The 26889-nt window shown below is 47.5% G+C and overlaps 1 protein-coding gene across 2 annotated transcripts in view; it reads right to left on the minus strand.

Annotated features, from left to right (window-relative positions):
* The window catches only part of UNC5A (unc-5 netrin receptor A), a 94933-nt gene extending 68382 nt beyond the window's left edge, over positions 1 to 26551 (minus strand). For both annotated transcript variants that reach the window (XM_060271600.1, XM_060271599.1), the window contains exon 1: positions 26417 to 26551. In XM_060271600.1, the coding sequence (XP_060127583.1) occupies positions 26417 to 26519 (103 nt within the window). In that variant the 5' untranslated portion in view covers positions 26520 to 26551. The remainder of the gene's footprint in view (positions 1 to 26416) is intronic.
* Between the last annotated feature and the right edge of the window lie 338 nt (positions 26552 to 26889).

Raw genomic sequence — 26889 nt, forward strand, 5'->3', positions numbered from 1 at the left:
TGTTAACCCTGCAGAGCGAAAAGGCTGTGGGTGGGGGGGGGGAGGGGTTGGCCAAATCACCAGGGAGAGGAGGAGGTTGGAAATGCGAGGGCTCCGCCCCCACGGTGGCCCCGCGGAATCATAACCTTGCGCGCGAGTCTCTAGGATTATATATTTTTAAAGTGCAATGTGTGTGTGTGTTCTTCCATCTACGCGAAAACCGTTCTATTTTGAATGGCAGTGATGTCTGAGCAACGTATGTGTTACAGCATACGTTTTATTTTACATGAGAGACAAACTGTAGCTGGATGCATATCACACCCCCGCCGCCCAAAGCTTGCCTTTGTAAACATTGCGTTCAAAATGAATGTGTAAGATGTGTGCAAGTGACATTATATTTTAAAAATACAGTAAGTGCATAATTTTGACTATCGCAAGAAAGCCCTGCTGCCCCCACTCCTGATGGGTAATTTGGCTTAACTAAAGTTGCTCTATTGTTCTATTTACTTATGTATTCCATTTTGAGCCATCTCTTCCTCCAAGGTGGCCTGGTGGTTTCTCTCCTTGTATCCACTTAACAACCTTGTGAGGTAGGCTGGGCTGAGAAGGAATACAGATTGGCCCAAGGAGACCCCCTGTAAGCTTCAGTCACTCAGTGGCTTCACCTAGCAAGCTCATATGCTTAACCTTTTTTCCTGTCATCCCTCAGCACTGAAGCCCCAAGAGGATGCTTAGGAAATGTCTTCATCTTACTTTCCTAAAGCACAAACATAGTTGGACATGAGGTTTGTTCAGAAACGCTACTTCTGCTCTTGCATCCAACCACGGACTCGTTTAACTGCTGCCAAATTAAAGATGCATCCAGTGTTTACGCTGCAGCAGGTTATCCCCTGCCAAAAAAGGCAGCTCTGTGTTTTGCACTTTTCTTTCCCCTCCCCAATTGTCTTCCTAGATGTGATTAAAATGCTATATTGAGGCACCATATTTGCACATATTGCAGATTTACATATTTCCGCAGGGATCAAGAAACAAAGCAAACTTCCAAGGCTAGGAAATAGGCTTGTCTGAGATGTGCTCACCTGCTGTGGCAGGTAGAATAGGCATTGGCAACGGTGGGGATATAAGGTTATCAACTTTTTTACCATCCTGTGCTCCTCTGCCTTTAACATCAGCTTCATCTACAGGCATTAGAGCAGGCATCCCCAAACTTTGGCCCTCCATATGTTTTGGACTACAATTCCCAACTTCCCCGACCACTGGTCCTGTTAGCTAGGGATCATGGGAGTTGCAGGCCAAAACATCTGGAGGGCCACAGTTTGGGGATGCCTGCATTAGAGGGTGATGGTGCTTATTTTTGTAACATCAAAAAGCACCTTCTTGCTTCTCCCGATTTCTACAGATCAAGCTGCTCTTAAAGGTACAAGAGCAAACCTTTTTCTAATCAGTTGGTAACCTTAGAGGGATTCAAGTATAAGCACCTTGGGTGATGTTTTAGAAATGATGATGAATTTTGGGGCATATGAGGCGGCCTTATTTTGAGGCAGGTCTCGCACAGCCTGTTACAAATAGCATCAGCTTTTTGAAGTCTCAGGCAATACACATGGACCAACCTTCTTTTCCTCTTGAATACACAAATTACCTCTTACCAGCTGCCCTCTGATGTGACCTATGAAGTTGGAGAAGGGGAGGTCTAGCATTTGGTACTGTATCTGCTAAACTGCAGCACCACCTTCAATATCAGATGGAAAGTGTTATGCTTCCCCTTCCCTACAACTGATCTGGCAAGGAAAGAAGGCCTAGGAGATTCCCTTCTCCCCACCAGCTTAACAAACACTTTGGGGGAGAAGTGGGCTCCTACATTCAGCTTCACAGACTCAATGGGCTGCAAAGAACCTCAAGAATCAGCCTACTGTTTGACTCAGTCTACGCTCCACCTGTCACAACGAAGGAGAGCACATTTTACACTTGCCAGATGCAAGTCTAAAAAAGGAGGAGGCATGTGGAGTTCTGGGTTTCTTTCCTAAGAGATGCATAGAGGTGTTCTGGAATAACTTAAGGCACATCCATTAAGCTTAATGGAGCTGTGATCTTTCAGAATAAGGGTGTTAGTTGTTATTCTTGGGGGGGGGGGGAACCAGCCACATTTGGCAATCTAAATCCAATATATCATATTTGATTGGTGTTTATCTAGCCACTTTATATAAATCACAAATGAAAGCAGTTCCATGACTTCCCTACATAGGGACTTAATGTTCTGTTATTTCCTCGGGAGTACTCAATTGCCCAACTTAGTAGGGGAAATGTCTATTTGACTCAAATCTACCTCCCTGGATCTTAAAGCCATTTTCTGCTGTCCTGCTCTGTCGGTAGGGAAAACAACTGTTTCCCATTTTCTTTGTAGCAAGCTTTTAAATATTTGAAGACTGTTATCATGTTCTTAATCTTCTTTTCTCTAAGCTGAACATCCCCAATTCCTTCAACCTTTCCCCATACGTCTCGCATTCCAAACCATTTATCATCTTAGCTACCCTCCTTTGAACTCCCTCCAGTTTCTTTGCAGCATTCTTAAAATCTGGTGACTGAAACTGGACATACCATGCTCCAGCTGCAACCTATCCAGTGCCAAGTGAAGTGATATTATCTAAGGTTTGGTACTCTAGTAGTCAGTGCAATAGCACATGACACTTTCTGGCACATGCAGTTTGTGATCCACTATAAATATGACTCCATCATCAACAACAACATCATTAGTTATGCATGGACAGAAGTATGTTTGGAATCAGGTGCATAATTTAGCTTTCCCCCCTAAAATTTGTGTCTAGTTCTCATAGAGAATATCCAAAAATACCCATCCAGACCACAAGATTCTGCCTTAGACCTAGTCAGACAATTGTCAATCTAGCTCAGTGTTGCTTACACCAATTGGTAGTGGCTCTTCTGCAGGATTTCAGGTGGGAAGTCTCTCCCAGTCCTACCTGGAGATGCTGGGGATTGAACCTGGGACCTTCTGCATGCAAAGCAGATGCCTTGCCACTGAGCCACAGCCTGGAGGTGTGATGCACACAGAGAACTCGAATAAGCATAGGATGCTCCATTAATTTCAGTAGAGAGAAAAGATCAATGTGCTCAAGAGAACATGCTAACCCATGGGAGTGCCAGGGCTCCTGCACACACAATAAATTTCTGCATTGGAGCACTTATCTCCAGAAGGCTACACTTCTTAGGGCTGCAAGGTTGGGTGGCTCTTCCTAGCCTCCTGGTCCACCTTTGTGCCCTTCATCTTTGTTCTCCTAATGCCACCCATGCATGCATTTCATCTAGCCATTCCACCACTCTCTGCCAAAAGAACTGTAAATTCTCCTAATGCTCAAATATTTGATTAAGAAGAAAATATGCCAATTGAGCAAGTTATGTTAATTAAAGGTATTTGCATACATATTATTGCATACATATTACTGCTTTGCATAATTTATATTAAGCATAGCATTCTAGGACTCGAAGAGGCAAGAAATCCACCCATTTCCTACCTTTATTGATTTCCCACCTCCCAAAGGCTTACCCACAAAATCTAGAGTATGGTATGTAAGAAACAGAGAACAGCACACAAGGATACCTTGAGCTTTCTTGTGAACAATCTATAAACCTAGAGAATGAAAAGTTTTGCATTTTGAGTGGACAATTCAGAGTCAACCACATCATATCCCTTTCTAGCATAACCGAGGAGATGGCACGGGGGGGGGGGGCTTACTAAAGAACAAATAACCGAATCACTGGAGTGCAGAAAGAAAGAGTAGTACCATCTAAATCAGGCATCCCCAAACTTCGGCCCTCCAGATGTTTTGGACTACAATTCCCATCTTCCCTAACCACTGGTCGTGTTAGCTTGGGATCATGGGAGTTGTAGGTCAAAACATCTGGAGGGCCACAGTTCGGAGATGCCTGATCTAGATCATAAGAACAGTCCTGCTGAATCAAGCGAAGGCCCCACCTAGTAGAGCAGCATCTTGTTCCCACAGTGCGCAATAGGTGATGACTTTAATTTTTTCCCCTCAAAAATTATTTCCTGTAGCACAAATGGATGAACTTTTGCCTATTAATGACTAAAATGAGGTGTATTCCATTGAAATATTTAAAAAAGTTACGCACAAACCATTAAAAAAAAATTTGTATGCCGTCTTACCATTTCATAAAATTGTATTAACAATTCTATATATATTTCGTATCAAATTTGGACACAACACCACATTCCACAATGGGGGGTGTTCTTAGCAACATAGGGTAAAATGTCACACATGCGCAAGGTAAAAGCCCCTTTTTGGGACCTCAAAACTCAGCCAGCAGACTCTGCCGGACATGCTGGGAAAAGAACCTACAGGAGAGGTAGCAAAACATCGTCCTCTAGCGGCGTCTATACTGTTACTGCAGCTTAAAAAAGCTTCCTTGTGTGTTTGATGACTCTATATAATGCTGTATATATGTGACTCTAAAGCTTGGGTTCAATTTTATATCTGCTTACAGTGACTTCAAAAATGGTCAAAAAACTGATAAATAAAATTTTTAAAATCATTTTGTGTGTGAGGTTTTTTTTAATCAAATCTCTTTGAAAGTAAGATTTTATCTAATCTTTAATGAAAGCTCATCAAATTATGATACAGGGAAATGAGGTTGTAAAAAAAGTCATCACCCTAGTGCCCAACCAGGTGCCTATGGGAAGCTCACAAGCAGGACCCGAGTGCAGCAGGGTTCTCCCTACTAGTGATTCTCAATAATTAGTACTCAGAGACATGCTGCCTCTGACAGTGGAGGTGGAACAGAGCCATTGTGGCTAAAGCACTGCTAATAACAAGGCCAGTGGAAGTGATGATATTCCAGCTGAACTGTTTAAAATTTTAAAAGATGATGCTGTTAAGGTGCTACACCCAATATGCCAGCAAGTTTGGAAAACTCAGCAATGGCCAGAGGATTGGAGAAGATCAGTCTACATCCCAATTCCAAAGAAGGGCAGTGCCAAAGAATGCTCCAACTACCGCACAATTGCGCTCATTTCACACGCTAGCAAGGTTATGCTTAAAATTCTACAAGGCAGGCTTAGGCAGTATGTGGACCGAGAACTCCCAGAAGTGCAAGCTGGATTTCGAAAGGGCAGAGGAACCAGAGACCAAATAGCAAACATGCGCTGGATTATGGAGAAAGCTAGAGAGTTCCAGAAAAACGTCTACTTCTGCTTCATTGACTATGCAAAAGCCTTTGACTGTGTTGACCACAGCAAACTATGGCAAGTTCTTAAAGAAATGGGAGTGCCTGATCACCTCATCTGTCTCCTGAGAAATCTCTATGTGGGACAAGAAGCTACAGTTAGAACTGGATATGGAACAACTGGATATGGTTCAAAATTGGGAAAGGAGTACGACAAGGTTGTATATTGTCTCCCTGCTTATTTAACTTATATGCAGAATTCATCATGCGAAAGGCTGGACTAAATGAATCCCAAACTGGAATTAAGATTGCTGGAAGAAATATCAACAACCTCAGATATGCAGATGACACAACCTTGATGGCAGAAAGCGAGGAGGAATTAAAGAACCTTTTAATGAGGGTGAAAGAGGAGAGCGCAAAATATGGTCTGAAGCTCAATATAAAAAAAACCAAGATCATGGCCACTGGTCCCATCACCTCCTGGCAAATAGAAGGGGAAGAAATGGAGGCAGTGAGAGATTTTACTTTCTTGGGCTCCTTGATCACTGCAGATGGTGACAGCAGTCACGAAATTAAAAGACACCTGCTTCTTGGGAGAAAAGCAATGACAAACCTAGACAGCATCTTAAAAAGCAGAGACATCACCTTGCCGACAAAGGTCCGTATAGTTAAAGCTATGGTTTTCCCAGTAGTGATGTATGGAAGTGAGAGCTGGACCATAAAGAAGGCTGATCGCCGAAGAATTGATGCTTTTGAATTATGGTGCTGGAGGAGACTCTTGAGAGTCCCATGGACTGCTAGAAGATCAAACCTATCCATTCTTAAGGAAATCAGCCCTGAGTGCTCCCTGGAAGGACAGATCGTGAAGCTGAGGCTCCAATACTTTGGCCACCTCATGAGAAGAGAAGAATCCTTGGAAAAGACCCTGATGTTGGGAAAGATTGAGGGCACTAGGAGAAGGGGACAACAGAGGACAAGATGGTTGGACAGTGTTCTCGAAGCTACGAACATGAGTTTGACCAAACTGCGGGAGGCAGTGCAAGACAGGAGTGCCTGGCATGCTATGGTCCATGGGGTCACGAAGAGTCGGACACGACTAAACGACTAAACAACAACAACAAATTTTTGAGGTCCTCCATGAATTTGTCTAATCCTCTTTTAAAACCACCCAAGTCTATGGCCATTGCTCACTTGTGGGTCAGAATTTCATAGCACTCTGAGAATTTGTACTTTCTTTTGTCTGTCCTGAATCTTCTACCACTGAGTTTCATTGGATGGCCCCAAGTCATAGTATTGGGAGCAATGGCGAAAAACTTCTCCTTTCTCCCCAACCACTTTGTCCACACCACACATGATTCTACATACAGTGGTACCTCGGTTTAAGTACACAATTGGCTCTGGAAGTCTGTACTTAACCTGAAGTGAACTTTCCCATTGAAAGTAATGGAAAGTGGATTAATCCATTCCAGACGGGTCCACGGAGTACTTAAACTGAAAGTACTCAAACCAAAGCGTACTTAAACCGAGGTATGACTGTACCTCTATCATGTCGCCTCTTACTCTAAAGTAAAAAGAGCCAAATCTACCTTTCTACAAAGTGGAGCTGCTCCATCCCTTTGATCATTTTGGTTGCTCTCTTCTGAACCTTTTCCAGTTCTACAATATCCCTTTTGAGCTTAGGCAAACAGAACTGTACACACACAGTATTGCAAGTGCAGTAACACCAGAGATTTGTATAAAGGCATTATGATATTGACAGGTGTGGGTGTGGGTGTTTTCCATCCCTTTCCTAATGATCATTTAGCATAAAATTCACTTTTTCCACAGCTGATGCACACTGGGTCAATATTGCCACTGAGCTATTCACTACAACCTGGTTCTCGTTCCTGTTCAGTCACCACCAGTTCAGACTCTGAATGTATATGTGGAATTATGTTGTTGTTGTTGTTTGCCATGCTGGTCTTTGTCACTTCACAGGCCCAGAGTGAGGGCTTTTCACTGTGTTTAAATGTACTTACAACTAATGCATGGAATGTTGTTGTTGTTGTATGGTCGTTTAGTTGTGTCTGGCTCTTCGTGACCCCATTGACCATAGCACACCAGGCACTCCTGTCTTCCACTGCCTCCCGCAGTTTGGTCAGACTCATGTTGGTACCTTCGAGAACACTGTCCAACCATCTCGTCCTCTGTCATCCCCTTCTCCTTGTGCCCTCAATCTTTCCCAACATAATGATGACATGGTCACTAGCCAGTATATGCCTTTCCACGTTCATGCAGCCAATTCCACACTGCCACACAATAATTCCAACCCCAAGACAGATCATTTGTAGAGCACCTGGAGTGAAATCTGCACGACAGTTGAGAAGATATATCCTGAGATACATACTGTCAGGGAGGAAGTCCGATTCATTATTGCTAATGACACTGGAATGCAATATTGATGGCTATCCAGCTGGGCAAATACTAGAAAACTGGGATATGCCAGCTGGAGTTGTCAAGCACCAATTCTACCTGGGCTGAGCTCCAGTGAGTTAGCAGCCAAAGACAGGCTAGGCCTGGCAAGCTGTGGCTGGTGTCTCTAGACCACTGGGAAGTGAGGTTAGGAAAGGCTAGCTGGGCCAGCCAACAAGGACTGGCACTTTTCATTGCCGAGGTATGTTGGCTCTGGGCGAATTTATTTGAAATGAGGTACCTTTGTGGGATCACTTGTGTTCCTCAAGTTGGGGAGGGAGGTTGAGATGAAAGTAGGTGCCTGCTCATGGGAAGGAGCAGTATCAGAGGACACCAATTGGCCAGGAGCCACAGGACCTAAAAGTAATGTCTAAATCTCAGCATTTTGTAGCATAACCAATGAAAATAATGTTAACCTCCCTGTTGGCCGAGACAAATCTTGGCCAATCATTGGGCAAATGATTTTTAGTCGGATACATGAGGGAAATTAAGTGCCCCAAAGCAAGAGGTTCAGCTTTATAAAACTCCAGAAACATGTATGCTCTCCCCACAATGAGTCAGAAGCCACACACAAACACACAGACACGGTTAGATCCAATGCACAACCCGTTCCCAACCTAAGCAAAGAAAGTAAGCCACATAACAGACCATGGCCAAAGGTAAGAACAAGATTCGAAAGAGACCTTCCCCTCTTTATTTTCATCCATCCATGTCCAGAGAAAGAACCCAGGAGTCCTGACATCTAGTCCCCACTGCACTGACCTCTAGACTGATTTCTTGTTTGAACATCAAAGAGAAAGGCATTAGATGGTTTACAAAGCAAACAAAAGCCAGGTTACTGATCTCTGCAGAACAAACACTCCCAGAACTAGGAGAGAACCCAGGAGGGGACCTGACTCTGTACTGGGCAGGACCCCCGTGCAAAAGGAGAGAGGCAGTCCATGGGCAACATTTCTGCTATCTCCAAGGCTTTCATTCCACAGAGGATGTTGATGGTAGGTCCTCAGTTCCTTATGTACTGGAGCTGAAGAGACTATACACCTGATGACACTACTGTATTGGGATATATTGGGGTAGTATTAGGGCAAGGTGGTTTCTGGATATTCCAGTCCCATAAACTGGAAGTGGGATGATCTTGCACTGGTTGGTAACTGGTAGCCTCTGGGACAGTTGTTTTCTCTAATGCTATTTGCAAAAGCTATTATATGCCTTTGCAAAAGGAAAAGAGGAACTTGATAACTCATTTCCTAATTCTTTGTAAACAGTGTTGCAATCATGCTCTGTGCAAAAGTGGCTCTTCTTTATATAAAATTTCATCAACCTGATGCCCCCAACGCAATGAGTAGACATAGGTTGGGAAATCATAACTGGGTGAAATTGAAAAACAATATCTGGACTATTTTTTTTAATACTTTTGCTTAGATGACAAACACTATGCAAAATTGGACATAAAAAAACAGAACAGAGAGGTGTAAGACATTGCTTACAGGCTTACCCAGATGCCCATGTGAGGACCTCCCAACAGGTTCCTTGCTTCTGTTACACACAGACACAAACAAACAGGTCTTCCTTTGGAAAAAGAAGATCTTTCTACTTCTGTGGGCCTCTTCCTGGTCTTTTGGGTTCCCCCAAGTCCTTTTACGCACTGAGCAGGCTGAACCTCATTCTGCAAGATCTATGCACTGCTTATGTCACTGGCTCTGCATGAGCAGCAAGCTCACATCCACCACACCTGGGCCAAGCTGATCTGGCAGGAGGTCCTGGCTGGCGGAACTGGAACTGTGCCCACCAGCCAGACTGAAGCCAGGAGCATCAATGGGGTGGGAGGACATGTCAGCCATGAAGAGGTTTACAGAAAGCTGCTCTCCCCCTCACCCACCTTCACCTCTTTCCTGCCTGGAGGAATCCCTGATAATCCCAGTGCCAAACAACTCCAAAAACTGACAGTGTCTGAGTTACCCAAGACCCACTGCTGTTGTCACTGTCATCAGGAAGTCTCTCTGAGGTGTGATTGCCACCACAAAGCAGCTTCCTTGTGGCTGGTCCTTGCAATATTTCAGAAATATGTAAAAGTCCCCGGTACCTGCAGCCCTGATCAGGGGGTGATCCCCGGCATATGCAGTGCCTATGGGGCCCAGGCCAGTCCAACTGAGTGGCACTTTGAATGACGTGACCCATGCTACGTAAGAAGCAGCCACAGAGAAGGGGCTTTGCAGCAGCCATACAGCAGAGGTCGGATGCAAAACAGGCCAGAGTTCCCACTCTTATCAAAATCAAGCCAGAAGTATCACTGACAGGATAAGATGTGCCATTTCCAAAATATAGCTCCCCATGAGGGGCTTGTCAAGAGTGAGCACGGCTACCCAGGATGGAACCAGGCAAGAGCAGGTGCTTCATTTCTGGAAACGGAGAGGTCAAGGCTGAAGCAGCTCCTTATCTTTTACTCCTTGGGGTGGGTGAGAGAGATGGGGAGGAGGCACTCTGCACATGCTCAAAAAAGCTTATTATTCAACCATGGTGCTGAACATTTATTGAGAGGGAGGGCTGGGTCCTGACATAAATTAACCCCGGCTAGAAGCTGTATTTGGGAGTCATATCATAAATCAGCAATGGAGACTGGTTTGCCCCAGCAACTTCAATCTGCCCTAAGCAGCCTCCACTTGCCTGCCTTTTAAATAATTATTGTTGATGTTGCTGCTGTTGTTACTAATTTTATGTCCTTAGCTTCCTCCTAAAGCAGGCATGGCCAAACTTGGCCCTCCAGCAGTTTTGGGACTGCAATTCCCATCATCCCCTGACCACTGGTCCTGTTAGCTAGGTGGGAGTTGTAGTCCCAGAACAGCTGGAAGGCCAAGTTTGGCCATGCCTGTCCTAAAGGAACCCAGATTGGGAAAGTCTCATGCATTTCTTGCATCCAATCCAGGGGGCACCCTTGGCTGTCAGCTTCCTCCTTAATCTCAGGACTTATCCATACTTGCCTTTCCTCTGATCTTTAAACCATATAGTCCATGGTTTCAAGCTCTGTGTCAAAGCACCCTTTTGTTTGCTCCAGAGCATTCCCTGCCAAAAACCCACTCTTTAAAGCTCGATCGGAGCAAACATCAATCCGTGGAAAACCTGAACTGACTTTTGCTCCGATTCAGCTTTAAAGAGTGTGTTTTTACGGGGAAAGCTTGGGGCAAAAAAGAAAATGCTTCAATGCATTAGCATTAAAGAGTGGCCCTGTGTCTGGAAAGGGTAGGGCAAGAGGTAAGTGTGGGTAAACCTTTAGTGTTGCTATTATAGAATTCAGCAGGGAAGAGGAAGTTACTGGAATTGGTTGGCTCTGCCTCTCATTGACTCTAGCGCCACCTGCTGTTGGCCTCCCTGCCTTCCACCCTACCAGTCTCAATGGGCACCAGGTGCCCATGCAAATCTACCTCCCCATGCCTAGTGTCCTCCAGATGTTATTAAACTCTAGCTTCTATCACACCTCTCTATACTAACTGAGGTTGATGTGAGTTGGGAGTCGAAATACATCTGGAGGGCACCAGGCTAGGGGAAACTGCCCTAAAACCATAGTTTAAAACCCAGCAGTTCATGGCTTACCCAGCATCACAGAACTGTGTATCTGATTCTGTCTTACCACCATCCTTTTATTTTTTCTTCAGACCCAACTGTTATAATTTGGGATGCTGCAACTTTGGCTCTGCACATGCTATGCCTCTTGAAGCACATTCAAAGGATGTTATTTCCCTCAAAGGATTCTGGGCACTGAGTTTGTTAAGGGTTGCCAGGAATCGTGGTTCTGTGCAGGGTAAACTACAGTGCCCAGAATTCTCTGAGGGAAAGGATGTGCTTCAAAGGTATAATGTTTGCCATGCCACCTGAGGAGGTTAAGAGCTCCTTCCTCAGCCAGTGCCTCTCTCTCACACACAGCTTCTAGCACACTCCCTGCCGCCAGGCTCTCGGCTGGAAAGCCGAACGGAGTTGCGCTCATGAGACTGAAGTTGGTTCCCAGTTCCCAGCCTCATGTTGTACTCGCAATAAACGGTAGGGCCAAGTGCTGATTAAGTCAGTGATTGTTATAAATGAATTTGTCAGTGGCGGTTTTGCATCACAATGGAATTTAGCTAATTAAGTATTTCAGCTGATAACACTTCTCCCATTACATGCAATTAGCAAAGCACTAGAGGCTGCAAAGATCTCTGCTGCCGCCCCTCCAGCCAACAAGCACATCCCCAGGGCTAGGGCTGGGCTACAAAGACCACCCAGAATCCCAAAATGGAGGGCGTATTGCTCAGAAATCCTTGATGTTTGTGTTGCAACATAATCAGATCCCTAAGGGTAGCAAACCTGTGGCCCTCCAAAGTTTGTTTTTAATTTTTTTTTATTAAATTTGCTATCTTGACCAAGACAACAACTTCCATCATCCCCGAGCACTGGATATGCTAGTTGACACTAACAAGAGTTTCAGTTTCTTCATCCCTGATACAGGAAAATGCATTATGGAATGTGATGGTGATGATGACCGAGCTCCTGTCTTATAGGAATTACTGAGTTAGTTCTGCACCTTGGAAGCCAAGTCCCATATGGTCATCCCAAGTGGTGTGGGTCTAGTAACTGGATCATAGAAAAGCTATCAAAGGAAAAAACCAACCATACAGCTGGAGCCAGCCAGCTTGCCCAAGGCAACAGGTCTACTAAGGACAGGAATCTCCCTTACATACTGCCATTTTATACACAGGGAGTTTTTGTTTGTGTGGAAGAGCATTTGATTGTGGGAGCCCTGGTCTATGCTTTGAAGCGACACAGCTTTGATAGTAGAGGCCGCCGTTTCCCATTTTTAACCCATCGTTAGCCCAAGGAACACCCATACTCCATTTTCTGTTGCTTTTTTCTTACTAACCTTCCTTAGGCCTAATTCTCACCAAGATGGTGAACATGTGCCTAGACTATACCACTTCAAACTGCAGGGGGAACGTAAATTGTGGTGTTTTCCTAACGTTGCCTGCACTTTAGAAGGGGGGGGGGGGACTACTGGAAGCCAGGCAGAAAAGTCTAGGCTAGAACACTTCTCTACTTGACAGCTTGTTTTCTATGTGCAAGGGAGTATTTTGTACGGAAGAGTAGCACTCAGTTGTGCAAGTTCTCGCCTGCGGTTTGAAGTAGACCAGGCTTCCTCAACCTCGGCCCTCCAGATGTTTTTGGCCTACAACTCCTATGATCCCTAGCTAGCAGGACCAGTGATCAGGGATGATGGGAATTGTAGTCTCAAAACATCGGGAGGTCCGAGGTTGAGGAAGCCTGAAGTAGACACAAATTTACCATCTGAGTAAGGAGGAGAATCAGGCCCAAGAACTAACACATGTCATGTCAAATTAGGACCAGAAGCCTGGCAGTATTTCGGACGTGGACAGCACTTCAATAGTCAGACCAACTCATTGTTGAATCCTGGGGCAGAGCATACATTGAAGGAAGTGTGCATCAAGAATAGCAGCAGAAAGCAGTGGAGCCTGGACATAAGGAAGGATGAACAGATAAGAGCACCTATAAGCCTGCCAGCCTCGCTCACACACCAGCTCACCTCTCTGCTATTTTGCCAGGGGTGCAAGACGGTGTCTAGGTCAACAAAGATCCAGAGCTTGCGTTCCTGCTCTGACAGCGATATCTTAACACAGCTCCCCAGTTGTCACTGAATACATTAAAGCGGCTTCTTTAAAAGGCCAGACTACAAACCCGACATTGGTAACATCGACTTAGAGCGGAAAGGGCACTGGGCTAATTGGGGCAGAGGCAGCTGGGCTCCAACAAGCTCAGCACAGAAGCCGCTTAACAGCTCCCTTGCACAGAGGCATTTCATGGGGTGGTGGAGGGGGAGGGAAAGGGGCTCCCGTTCTGCTGCCTCTCTCCTGCCTCTCCCCACCCACCCCCTTGTTACCACAATTGCTCATTACAGGGAGGCTGCCCTTGCTAATTGCTGATCTGCACCAAGCATCCTGCCTTGAGAGACCCACTTATTGCCCTGATTAATGGCAGATGCTTCCCGGTCGTCAGGCATCAGCCGTGCTGCCGTAGCAACCACTCACCTCAGCAACCGCTTGCCACAGCCACTTCCACCTGTCCCAGATTTAGGGACCGCTGCAGAGTTGGAGATGGGGAGGGGGGATGGAGCTCAGAGTCGAAATCACTGGTGGTGGAGCGGGAGAGGGCCAGGTTCAGACAGAAGGATGAAAGCAAGACTTTGTGCAAGAAGAGAGGCTATGGGGGTGTGCCTGGTGGGGTCTGTGGGGCATTTGTCGGGCTGGGGGAGGAGACGAAACTGAGGTTCTGGGTAGGAAGGGACCACACTACTGAAAATTCCTGTGAACCTTTTCTCTCCCTTCCTCTCAACCCTCCAGGGCTCCAGCAGGGAGTGTCACGGTGGCTCCAGGAGGCCAAGCAAATTCTTTGCCTCTCCTTCAATTGCAGCTGAGGACCAAACGCTTGGATTCAATAACGTTCCTGCTGGAGCCTCAAGGTCACCCTGAGCCCTGGTCCCTCCAGCTGCAGAGTGGAGGAGGAGACAGAGGCCTTGAGGAGGAAGGGGGGGAATGCAGCAGGCAGAGGCAGCCACTGTAGACTCCCCACATACACACAGCAATGGGATCCCAAGCTTGCCCCACATTAGAAGGAATGTGCAATGAGGGAAGAGGGCTTTCAGCTCTTCTTGCCTTGCACAGAATGCCTCTGCCTATTCCTCCCTGGAGGAAAATTGTGTTTGGTACAATGCAACTTGCCCTGCCTGGAAGGGGAGATGTAATTTTGAGAGGTGGTGGTGCCCCCACAGCCCTACCACAAACCCATCCCCACTGCAATCTCTCTCCCAGTTCAGCCTCTTGTGTGTCCCACAAGATAGGGAGACTTCCAGCTCCTCACACGTTTCCTGTCTCCTGGCCTCCTTCACAAAATGCATCCATGTGGAGATGGGGCAATTATTTAGCAAGCAGACTTGTGAAGTGGGGAAATGTTGGCAGGTAAGGCCTTGCACAATTAGCACCTTCCTCAGCTGTTCTGTCTCTGTGGTCTGCTCCAGCCCTAGTGTGAGCCATAGTGATTGTCACAGTAACAAAAAACGCAAAACCATATAGATTATCATGTGTGGCTGGGGTTTGTCAAGCTCTGATAAATCTCTGACACGGGCATGACCAACCACGGACCTAACATACAATTCCTTTTCCATTCCAGGGCAAAAGCCAGCCAGCCTCTTCTATGGCCCTTTTCACACATCTGATGTGTGCCTATTTATCTCTTATGCAATTTCTACTTAGTTGTTGTTGGGGGGGGGGATGTTAATGCTTCTTTTTTTGCTTTCAAGCCTGCACAAACAGTGCCCACATGCGCACACAAATAGCAGCGTAATGGCTTTGAGTGACATTTGGGGAAAACTCCTAAAGGTTGAGTGGAGAGAGCTCCAGGCCAGTTAGTCTAGAGTTGCCCAGTAGGGGGTCTCCTTGCTTCGTTCCACGAAATGGCTGGGTTGGCTCCAGCGCTTGTCTGATGACCCAAGCACATAATTACAGCCGCAGGAATCTTTCTCAAACGTCACTGATCCTTCCTCCCTGGCCCTTGCTTCCACCATGCATGCACACATAGCAGGGGTGGGGGTGGGGACGGGGAGGAGCTACCCTGCTGTCAGATGACAGTGCTCATCACCCCTGACCGTTGGCCCTGTTGGCTGACGCAAGCTGGAGTTCAAAAACGTGTGTGCACAACCAACCACCTTGTCCAAAGAACAGCTATGGGTGTGGGACTCTCTCACGGCCCCTTAAGTTTACTCTAGAGGCTGTGGAGCATCTAGGTTGCTACCATGTAGGTCAGCTACTGAGGGAGGTGTATCTTCTGGAAATTACAGACGCCCCCCTTCTGGAGCAGTACCCATTTCTCAGTCCCTGCTCCTGGGCTGATGTTCAGCACCGCAAGCTAATCCATAGCCCAGTTCAGAAATATAAGCACAAGCTGCTACAGACCCCCAGGCACCATGCCAACACAGATCCACACACACGCACACACCTTACTCTGTTGCACGTCAAAACACACCAACTTGCCTTGTTCAACGCATTTGGGCCGGCACGCACACCTGTGGTTTCTCATACGGAAGCCAGAAATCAGAGGGCAAGCTGCCTAGGAGATCCCTCTTGGGAGCACAGTGTGACCTGGGGCTGGGCTTGCCACGTCTATATGAGGATCGATGGCCAAGTTGCCTGAGAAGGGAGCTCTGCTGCTCCCAGGGCACCCCTAGGAAGCTTTAGATCACCATTTACCACCTTGCAACCCTGCCTGAAACCCTGGAGATCTGCTGCCAGTCAGCAGGGACAATGCTGAGTGAGGTGGACCAATGGTCTGACTTCCTATATTCTCCTATAGAGAACTCCCATAGCCGCCTATTATGCAAAGCCCCACAACCCATGGGACTAGTTTTGTAATACAGGGACAAATGAAGGAAAATCCAAGACTCAAACAGGATTAGCACTTGAAAGGGCCCTCAGGCAGTAAGATCGATCCAGCCTAAGAAAGACCGGGAAAGAGTTCCAAGCTGAACTACACCTCCAGAAATAGCACATGGTGCTGCCGTCCTAGGAGTGTACCACTTTGGAATGCAGGCGAGGGGCTCACAGGAGTGAATGCTCCACATCATCAAAACAAAACACACCGTGCATCTCTTGCCTGTGGGGGGGGGGAAGGGGGCCAGAGAGGATTCTCGCAAGCTTTCCCCTCAATTTCTGAGTGGTACAGATCAGAAGCCCCCAAATATTCCTAGTGGGGGATACAAAATGGGCTGCTGCTTTTACGCTCTGCTTGTGTCTTTCCTAAAGGTTGGCCGCTGTTAGAACACCATTTAAATTAGCAGGGCTCTTCTGTATGTGCTTATGTTCCTCATTTTCTATGTGCAAGAAGAGATTGCATGTTTTTTTTTGGGGGGGGGGGGCATTGAAACACAATCTTGTCCTGCATTCTGAAGTGGTGGTTCAGTCCCAAGCGATGTATTTGTGGAATGATTTGCCTCTCTTGAGTAGAGAGCAAGTAAGTGAGGGGAAGCATAATAGAGGCACACAAAATTATGCAAGGTGTGGAGGAAGCAGATAGAGAGAAGCTTTTCTCCCTTTCTCATAATAGTAGAACCCTGGCTATCAGTGAAGCTGAATATGGCCCTTGCTCCACCACAGAGCATCTGAATTGTATACAGAAGGTTTTCCTGGTCTTGTTGCTGAGCTCAGTGGAGTGGGAGATCAGCCAACTAGAAGAGTCTCTGAGGGGTACTTGCCTGGAGGCAGCGGCAGCATCCAAAGTCAGGTCCAGTCCTACGGCGGGCGAACAGTGATCCATGGGGTCAGATGGTTCAGGAGTCAGGGAACCCGATGATCATGGGGTCCAGGGTCACAACAAGAAAGCAGCAAGGTAGGACCAGGAACTACTAGCATTGCTACCAGCACCTGCCTGCTGCTTGAGGCTCTGCTTAAGAAGGCAGAAGCCAGCTGGTTCTCATCAGCATCTTCTCCTCTTAAGTCCTTGAAGGCTGATCAGCTGCAGGTGGAGTCACTCCCCTTTCTCTCCCTTCAGGCTGCTGTTAAGCAGGCAAAGCTGACTCCTGGCCCATGGCAAAGGCTACAGATTCAGTCCTTGACATCTTCAGGTAGGGCTGGGACAGTAGGACGAAGTCTCATCTGAAACCCTAGAGAACTGTGGCCAACCTGTGTGGACAACACTGAGCTTATTGACTGACTCTGTATAAGGCAACCTCTCCCTAATGGAGAACCAGTGTGGTGTAGTGGTTAAGAGGGGTCAGACTAGAATCTTGGAGACCAGAGTTCAAATCCCCGCCTGGCCCTAAAGCTCGCTAGGTGACCTTGGGCCAATCACTGGCTCTCATCCTAACCTACCTCACATGCATGCTGCTTAGATCTCCTTGGAGAAAAAGGTGGGATATAAATGCAATAAACAAATAGTACATATAATTATGTTAGAAGGTTCAGGACAGCCAAAAGTACTTCTTCATACAGGACAGAGGCAAACTTGGGAATTTTCTCCCACAAGAGGTAGTGACAGCCACCAACCTGGATGGCTTTAAAAGAGGCTTAGACAAATTCATGGAGGATGAGGCTAGCAATAGGTACGAGGTCTTGATTGTGGGCTTCCCATAGACATCAGGTCAGCCACTGTGAAGACAGGATGCTGGACCAGATGACCCTTGGTCTGATCCAGCAGAGCTGTTCTCATGATGGGGTATGAGGTAGAATTAACTTTGCAGAAAGAGCCTTTCCCCCATTTGAATACATTGTGTGTCTGCGTTGTATATGAACATACATGTACTGTTAAGGCATGAGTGAAAAAAGTCATTAATCCATATTTGCTTACAAGGGGGGGGGGGGGAAACATGCCCTAATTTCTGACAGCCTACTTGGTCTGAATAGGGAGGACCTCATGAGGGACATCCTCAGCACAGCTGGAGAAGACGCAGCAAAAGTCAACTGAAAAAATCAGGAAGTTGGAGAATCTTCCCTAAAAGGAAATGCTAAAAAGGGAGATGCTTCTTAGTTTAGGAAAAATGATGACTTAGAAAGAACATAATAGAAGTTTATAAAATTTTGAATGGTGTGAATAGAATGAATAGAGAGATTTCTCTCTCAAAATACTGGACCTCTGGATCATCCAAATAAAACTGATTGGCAGCAGACTCAGGATACTTAAGAATATAGCCATGCAATACATCATTAGTATGTGGAATTTATTGCCACAAGATATGGTGGAGGCCATGAGGATCAGTCAAATTAATGGTGGATAGTTTGATCAATGCGTCTTAGCCATGAGAATGAATAAAGGAATTCTATATTCAGAAACAGTTTACTTCTAATTAACACATGCTGGGGACAAACAAATCTTCATCATGACCCGCCTGTGATCATCCAAAGGTCGAGTTGCCAGCGTTAGGGAGAATGGGTCTTTGCTTAAGCTCTTATGGTCACATTTGAAGCTCAGTTCAGGTGCAGTGGAAGTGGGGGAGCTACAACTATGGATAAAATAAAAAAATTCCTTCAGTAGCACCTTAAAGACCAACTAAGTTTTTATTTTGGTATGAGCACACGAAAGCTCATACCAAAATAAAAACTTAGTTGGTCTTTAAGGTGCTACTGAAGGAATTTTTTTATTTTACTTCGACCCAGACCAACACGGCTACCTACCTGTAACTACAACTATGGATAATATTGATCTAGTGGTCTGATCTATTGGGGTTCTAATGTTCCTACTGTCCTGGGTCAATCAATCAACATGCATTCCTTGGAAGCTGGATCTGCTGCCCCTGTGGATCCTGCCATCTGGGGCAGTTGTCTCATTTTGCCTCATGGGTGGACCAGCCCTGCCAACAGCAATAAAAAGCATGCAGGGAGAGCTGATTGTTTGGGTCTTTCCCCCATTGTTTACAACTCCAGTAGCAGGCCAATTTCAGTAACACGGGAAAGAGATACATGATTGGTCCTGTCCATGTAGTTGTGATATATTCTCTCTCTCTCTCTCTTTTACACACACACAAACACATATGGGAACTAATGCCTACATTTCTCTCTCTCCTGTCACCAGGAGCTGAGAAGTGAATAATAGGCAAAAAGACTTGAAGCGCCTCCTCCTAGCATTCTCAAGGAACTGCAGGTAGGATGAAAGTCGTGTAGGGACATAGGTATAAGCTTAGAAGCTGCCTTATTCCAAACCACACAATTGGTCCAGCTAACTCAGGATTGTGAAAATCCTGACTGGAAGTGGCTTTCCAAAGTCTTTCCTAGTCCTACATGGAGACACCAGGGATTGAACCCAGGGCTTTCTGCATGCAAAGTATGAGCTCTACCACAGAGCTCTGACCCCAATATCAGAACACTGGAAGTGTCCATTGTGAGTTTCTGCACCTGCTGGGCCAGAGATTCTTACCCAAACATTCAAAGGGACTTTGGTATATAGCTCCTAGAAAGATTGGGTGGCATTTAGCCTCACTTCACACAGACGCTTCTCTGGTTCAAGAAAATAAGAAAGTGCCCCATGCGACTTCTTCTCCTGCAATATTGAAGGAAGGGGCTGAACGCACCTGACCCCAGCATGAGCTGGTAAGAAACAAAATGAAACAGCTCAGTGCAAGTTGTCCAGCTGATGTCATCCAAAAGTCACCAGGAAGCGTTTGGTGTTCACACTGCTTGGAACGCAGAGATAATGAAAGATCTTGCACATACCTCGTTCTGCCATAAGGGGCTATTGTGAAAGAGGGCTCCCCCCCCCAAAAAAAAGCAGCAGCAGCAGCAAGGCGAGTCTGGCAATTCTCTAGCTAGATTGTTCCAATGGTTACTTTCTTTCTTCCCCATGCTAAGAGGGTGCAGCTTATCTGCACCTAATTTCTTGTCTGAATTTGTCTGCCTTCAGCTTTCAACCGGGGGCTCTCATTCTGCCTTTGTCTGCTGCTGCATTAAAGAGCCGCCTGCCGTCAGAAATCTCCTTCCGTACCATGTAGGTACTTAGAGATTATGATCAAGTCACCCTTTACCCTTCTCTTGGAGAGACTAAACAGATCGAACGGCTTTGGTAAGGCAGGGCTCCCTGCCCTCCAGTCATTCTTACAGCTTCTCCCTACTTCCTCTGATTTATGAACACATTTTTACTGACACATTTTTTAAAAATAAAAAACTGCAATATAAGCAGGGCTCAGGGTCCAGGTTTTAGCAATGTTCGTCTTCAGGATTCACACAAGGGTAACGTCACCGTCTTCCCATTCCTTCTGCAATGACCCCTGCTTATTTAAGGGGTTGTTTACAAGATAATATAAGGCTAACCTTCCACACACTTTAAAACACATGAAAAACCACTTTATAACCAGAATGCTTGAAGACTAGTAAAAAGGTGGACCACCTCTTTTCTCTTCCAAAGAGTGTTCCAATGGAAAGGTGATTGTACTACCTGTTGAGGATTATAAAGGAATACTCTGTGTTAATTAGCCCAATTAATACATTAAGTAATCTTGAGAACACACAATAAAACAGAGGTGGGCAACCTCAGGCCCTCAGGCGTCTCCCCTGCTCCACACCCTCCTTGAATATTTTTGCCTGGCTGGATTGTGTCCTTGAGCTTTGATCATGCCTCTTGGGTACCTGGGTGTGTGAGTGTATCTACCGGTAGAAATTTTACATCCCTTGCTCCTCCCACTTTTGCCCGTGGCCCCACCCACCACCGGCACATGGCCCTTTGGAAGGAATGTGGCCATTGGACAGAGGTAGTTTCCTCAATTAAAGGAATTGCATTAAAAGCTAGAGTGGTGGTGCTAATCCACATTGGTGACTGAGATTAATTGGGAATAAAAATGTGTTACTTTATGACAGCTCCCTCTATGTATTTCTCAGAGAGACTCATAGAGAACTCTCAACCAAGTTCCATCTCTGGGAAAGGTGACATTCAGCTGTCAGTCTGAGAAGGCTGGCTGGTTTTGATTTGGAGGTGTGGGGGCAGAAAGGTTATATAACTGGTGATCCACCAAGACTGCTGGAAGAAGGGGTGGAGGTGACAAAAACCCATAGAGGTTCATCTTCTAGGCAATGGGAGGGATTCAGCATAGGAAAGCCTTCTCAAAGCCCACCCTGGTTTTGGACTGCTGCCTCCCTCCCACTCCAGAAAGGTGCAAATTTGACAATTCTCATGTTGCAATAGCTGCCCCATCCTACCTAAGCCATACTGACATTATCAAAACCAAGAAGAGTTTGGATTGGATATCCCGCTTTATCACTACCCTAAGGAGTCTCAAAGCGGCTAACATTCTCCTTTCCCTTCCTCCCCCACAACAGACACTCTGTGAGGTGAGTGGGGCTGAGAGACTTCAGAGAAGTGTGACTAGCCCAAGGTCACCCAGCAGCTGCATGTGGAGGAACGGAGACGCGAACCCGGTTCCCCAGATTAGGAGTCTACCACTCTTAACCACTACACCACACTGGCTCAAACTGTGGAAACCATGGTAGTGGTTAGAAATGGCTCTTGGCTGCAATCAGCCTTTCTGCAGCTTGCCTCTGTTTCTGTGGCATGGAGAAAATGAATCTATTGTGCCACACCTGAAGCCCCTGCCTTCCACATAAGAAGAGAGCCCTGCTGGATCAAGCCATAGGGGCCAACTAGTCCAGTATCCTGTTCTCACAATGGCCAACCAGATGGTGAAGCCTGAAAGCTGGACTTGAGCACAACAGCACTCTGCCCACCTGCAGTTGCCAGCAACTGGTATTCATGGGCCCAACAGCCTGGAGGGCACCAGGTTGGGAAATCCTGCAAACCACTGCAGTTCAGAGGTGCTTATATAAGGCATGTGAAAGACTGTGGAGGGACATCTGGTGCACTGAGACCAGTCCATAGATCAAGAATCTCCTTGGGATCCCCCTTTCTTTCTTCAAAGCATGCCTCTGAGGTTTTCTGGTTGGGGTAGCATCTGATTGTTGAGGACTTGTTACAGCAGGGTCCTTGGTTAATGACTCAGCTTCTAAGTATGACCACCCTATGCCCATAAGAATGATCACAGGGAGAGATTGACAATAAAATGTTGCAGCATGGAGTGCACCTGTTCATGGCTGGCTGGCTGGCTGGCTGGCTGGCTGGCTAGCTAGAGCCCTGCTCTCTCCCAGGATACTCCATTCCATTTCCCTACCCCTGTTTTTTGTTATTGCTCTTTCTCCTTCCCTCCAACAGTCCATCAGCATCCCATGGCCACTGTGTGCTGTTTGTACCAGGGTTGGGATGCTGCTATGGACTCCAGCTCCCATCAGCCCCAGCCAGCATGAACAGTGATCAGGGATGATGGAAATTGTAGTACAGTAACATCTGGAGGTCCACAGGTTCCACATCCCTGCATTAGTATTTGATTATGTAATTATCTGGCGCCTGCCACCAGTGTCTTCTCTTTCACCTCTCCAATCCTTCACCTTTCTAGTTCTGCCAAGAGAATGCCCCTCCTACATCCTTCTCTCTGCCTTTGCAGAGTCCAGACTCAAAGGTCCTTATGAAGACAGCATCTTCTAGTGAGTGAATGAGAGAACACACCTTCTCACGCCAGACCCGCTAGCATATGACATTTCATTGCCATGGGATTCTCCCAGGGTTGCCTTTTGTCACTAGCTCACTTGTTCCAAATCTCAGGCTTTATAAAGGGTTGCACCTCACATCCGAGCAAATCAAGAACACCAAGCAGACAGGTCACCCCTTTTAAATAAGAACATTTCACCTCCGCATAACTCTGTGGAGCACAAGGCACATCTCCAGGGTGTCCTTTGTTTTTATTTTGATCTGACAACCCTGTCCTTTCCTTTTGCTTATCAAAAGGAAGTGGGATTGTATGCTTCCTTCACCTGTAGCTTAACTGAGGCAAGGGGCACCATGAAGTTGTGAAAATAAACAGATGATGCCTTGTCTTATCTCACCACTGGAATATAGGCAGGGCAAATCACAGACCTGGCTGCCTAATGGAGAGGCAGTCCAGTAATACACCAACTGAATTGCAGGCTTCAGATCCCTCCCACTTACATCCAGTGGCCCCTTATGTCCCACCCCAGGCACAGCTCAGAGGCATCCTTCATCTTCAGCTGTTGATTTCTGACATCTTAGTCCACTGTAAGGTTTCCAATCAACCCTCCGTTGGAGCACATGCACCGTTCACCTGAGGTCACAAGATCAATTTCAATAGAGATCAGTTACCCCATACTGCTTTTTTAATTTTAACCAAACCATCAAGCTATCAGGGCAGCCCAAGACAGTCAATGGGTAAACCCCTTCCATGTTCTGGAGGAAATGAAATGGAGGAAAGGAGATTTTAATCCACTTTGGTGCTATGCAGGGAATGCACCCAACCAAAGGCTAGCAGTATAAGATGGGGCGATATTGTATTATGTGTTGATAGTGATTGGGTCACCTCACTCCATACGATCTCCTTGCTCACTCCCCACAAACAGAACCATGGAGGGAAATTAGCATCAAGGGAGTGTAGGATCATAGAGCTGAACCGAGGGCCATTAGTCTTACGAAGCCAGTGAGGAAAACCAAGAGACACGACTTTGGGGGAAATGCATGGGAGCAAAAAGAGAGCTAAGGGACAAAGACAATCTGAGACAAAAAGGTAGTTGTGTGATCCTAAGGGAGCAGGCTGAGAAAGTCAGGATTATGGAGCATTGGTAGGGGGGAAAGGCAATTAGTCCAGCAGTTTTTCAATGCTTGTTTCAGCTCTGACATTGTGCCTGGCTACAGCTGATACCGCTGTGGCTCCCTGAGTCCTCAGAACAGCACAATAACTTGGGGCATGTGGGATGATGCAATTGGCTTGGGCTCTTGTAGATTTGGAAGAGCACAGAACAAACTGTCTGCATTCTGGAATTGCCTGCCCGCTCTGTGCAAATGGGTCAAATTGCCCTCATCCATAGGCGAAAGGCTTCCTACGCTGCCAGGATGAGCCACAGACTCCAGGCAGGTGGAACGCCCACCATCTTCAGCAGGGAAGAGGCCCCCCTCTATGTGGGCCCCTTTTGTGACTGTGCCTCTCGAAGGGAAGACTTAACCCCCTGCTTGGCTTGAAAGTTGGCTGTCTCCCTACAGGCTGGCACTGAGATCAGTGGGAAGAGCGGAGTGAAAAGACAAAACAGTATCCACTCATGCTCCTCTCTGCTGCCAGGTCCAGGTCCTCATCCTTCAAAGCAGCCTGTGGCATGTGCGGGTTTTCAAAGAATCACTGTGCAGCTCTACAATAGGCAGCTTGTTTGTGCAGTTGGTAGTGGCTGCTCTGTAGAGGGCATGTATTCCTCATTGCCAGGTGTTCTGGCTAGGTGCGTAACTGAAGGGCTCTGTGACATACAAGTGTGTGGTCAGGAGGCGTGTTGCCTAGAGAGGAGTTATTATGATCGAAGGCAGCATAACATGTGTGCAGTTGTGTGAATGTTTGCTGGCAATGCAATCACCCTCTCTGTGTTGTTTGTTTGTGTATGTACACATTATCTTTTGCATTTGTGAGTGTGTCTCTCTGTGTGTTTGTCATGCGTGCACACGAGTGCCTAGCATATGTTCAAACCTCTTGCTGTATGGGGTTGGTGGGAGCTGCAAACAATTTGCAAATGGCCCTTCTAATCCTCAAGAAATCCTGCAAAGTGTGTGTCCATGAGTGCATGTGTGTGTGTGTGTGTGTGTGTGTGTGTGTGTGTGTGTGTGTGTATCTTTGGTGCATTATGACGGAGTGGCTGGGGTTGTAGCTTGGAAATCCTTCTGCTGATGAGGCTCCAGAAGCAATTCCAGAGACACACCTGTGCATTCCAGGTTAGCTTACCCAAGACTCTGCTTAGAGAAGGAGAGTGGTAGGAATGAGAATGGCTGTCCTCTTTCGGTTCCACGCTCTGCTACTGACCTGCTGGCTGACCTTGGCAATGTCCCTAAGGCTCTGGGCCTCAGTTCGCCCCAATTTAGTTTGGGAATCAAAGCCCTGCCAGGCCTCGTGGAGGCTGGAGGGCTGCACTGTTGTTGTTTTTGTTCAAGGCTTGGATGCTGCTCTGATCAGGAAACTAACTGCCTCTGAGCCCAGCCGGACAGTGAACTCTGGGTGAGCAGATGGGTGTCTTTGTTGGTGAGGAATGTGAAACAATTAGCCAACCCTCTGAAGACATCCTCTGTCATCCTAATAACACACACACACACACACACACACACACACCCCTTCCCACATTAATATTCCTCTCTTTGGCACAGGGCAAACTGAATGCAGCTGCACCACTAGGCCCCATGCCCCTACCTTTCGTCAAATCCTCAGCTTGGGGTTCCCATCACAGACCCAGGGCTTTCTAGGTTAAATATATCTATGTACCATATTCTTCTCCCCTTCGCCCAACCACAAACTTCCCCTGCCAACCTCTAGGCACAACTGCCCCCATAGTTGTTGGAAGTCCCACTTCCAGTATTCCTCCTGTACAGAGAGGTCCCAGTTATCCTGCGGAGGCCAGAGCAGTCAAGCAGTCTCTGTTTCACATCCTTCCTACAAAACCCTTCGGTCACCTTGCAAAAAAAGAGAACTGCCTGCCAGATCTGAGAAGCAAGACAAATAAGACTGTGAGCTCCACTGAAGCCAAGAGGAGTGGCAAGAGGGTGGGTGGGGAGGGGGCAGAGATGCAGACAGACACCCCCACGCTCCCCAGCCCTTGCCTTAAACTCAGTCAAAGGGCAGGAGCAATGGGCAGAAACGCAAGCATTGAGAGATCAGGACGGAGCCCCGGAAAAGAGGGTCCCTCTGCTGCAGACGCAAGACACACTTTGGCAGTGCCAGGGCAGCGGGTGGCGGAGGCAGCGTTGCACATGGCACCGAGCCCAACGGCTGCTTTAGACAGAGCAGGGGGTGCAGTCGGCCTGGAAAGTTTGTGATTACATTTGGTGGTGCCAAGTGACTCCCTGTCGTGTCCAGGGTTCCCGCTCACCTCGACGACGACGACCCGCGCCCACTCCCGCTTGCCGAGCCCCTGGCTTCCACAACACACACCTCGTGCACACTCCTACGACGATGCCACCTGGCGGCTCCACTGCCACCGTGGCTGAAGCCACGGCGCCGCATTCTCCGCCAGTGCCCACGGTACCCCCCGTCGAACCGAACTCAGATGCATCTTCCGCTCCAGCCGCCGCCGCCACCCCCCGCCGTCCCCGAGGCTGCCACCCGTCAAGGAAAGCACCCGAGCTGAGCGCGAGAGCCACTCACGCTGCTCCAACCAGACCGACGCCACCGCGCGTAAAAAGCGCTCTGACTCACCGTTGGGATGAATGTGGCTAGTGAGGATCGTGCCAGCCAGTAGGACATGCCATAGCCTTGTGCCCAGGCGGGCACCGGCTCCCAGCTGCTGCCATAAAGCCATCCTTCGGCAGGAGAGAGGGTCGTCGTGTGAGGACAGGATCAGGCCCAGGGAGGGAGGGAAGGAGAGGGGGGAGGAGGAGGAGGAGGGAATGGGGACGGCCCAGGGAGCACTGGAGAGGGGGGGGTGTCCCAGCTGGAGTCTGCTCCGCGCTGCCGCCGCCGCAACAACTCCTCAAGGCACCTCGGGGGCACTTAGCACCCCAGCCCGCCGCGGGCTCCCTGCGCGCTCCATCTGCTGCTCATGGCCGGACGGACCCGCCGCCAGGGCTTCGAGGGGCAGCTGGCGGGGGCCGGCGGCAGGAGAAGGGGGCTCGATCCGGCAGCCAGCACTGGAGCTCCGTGCCGGGCAGCCGCAGAGACCCCCTCGCCGG

This window comes from Zootoca vivipara, chromosome 2 (genome assembly GCF_963506605.1).
Source record: "Zootoca vivipara chromosome 2, rZooViv1.1, whole genome shotgun sequence".
NCBI lineage: Eukaryota > Metazoa > Chordata > Lepidosauria > Squamata > Lacertidae > Zootoca > Zootoca vivipara.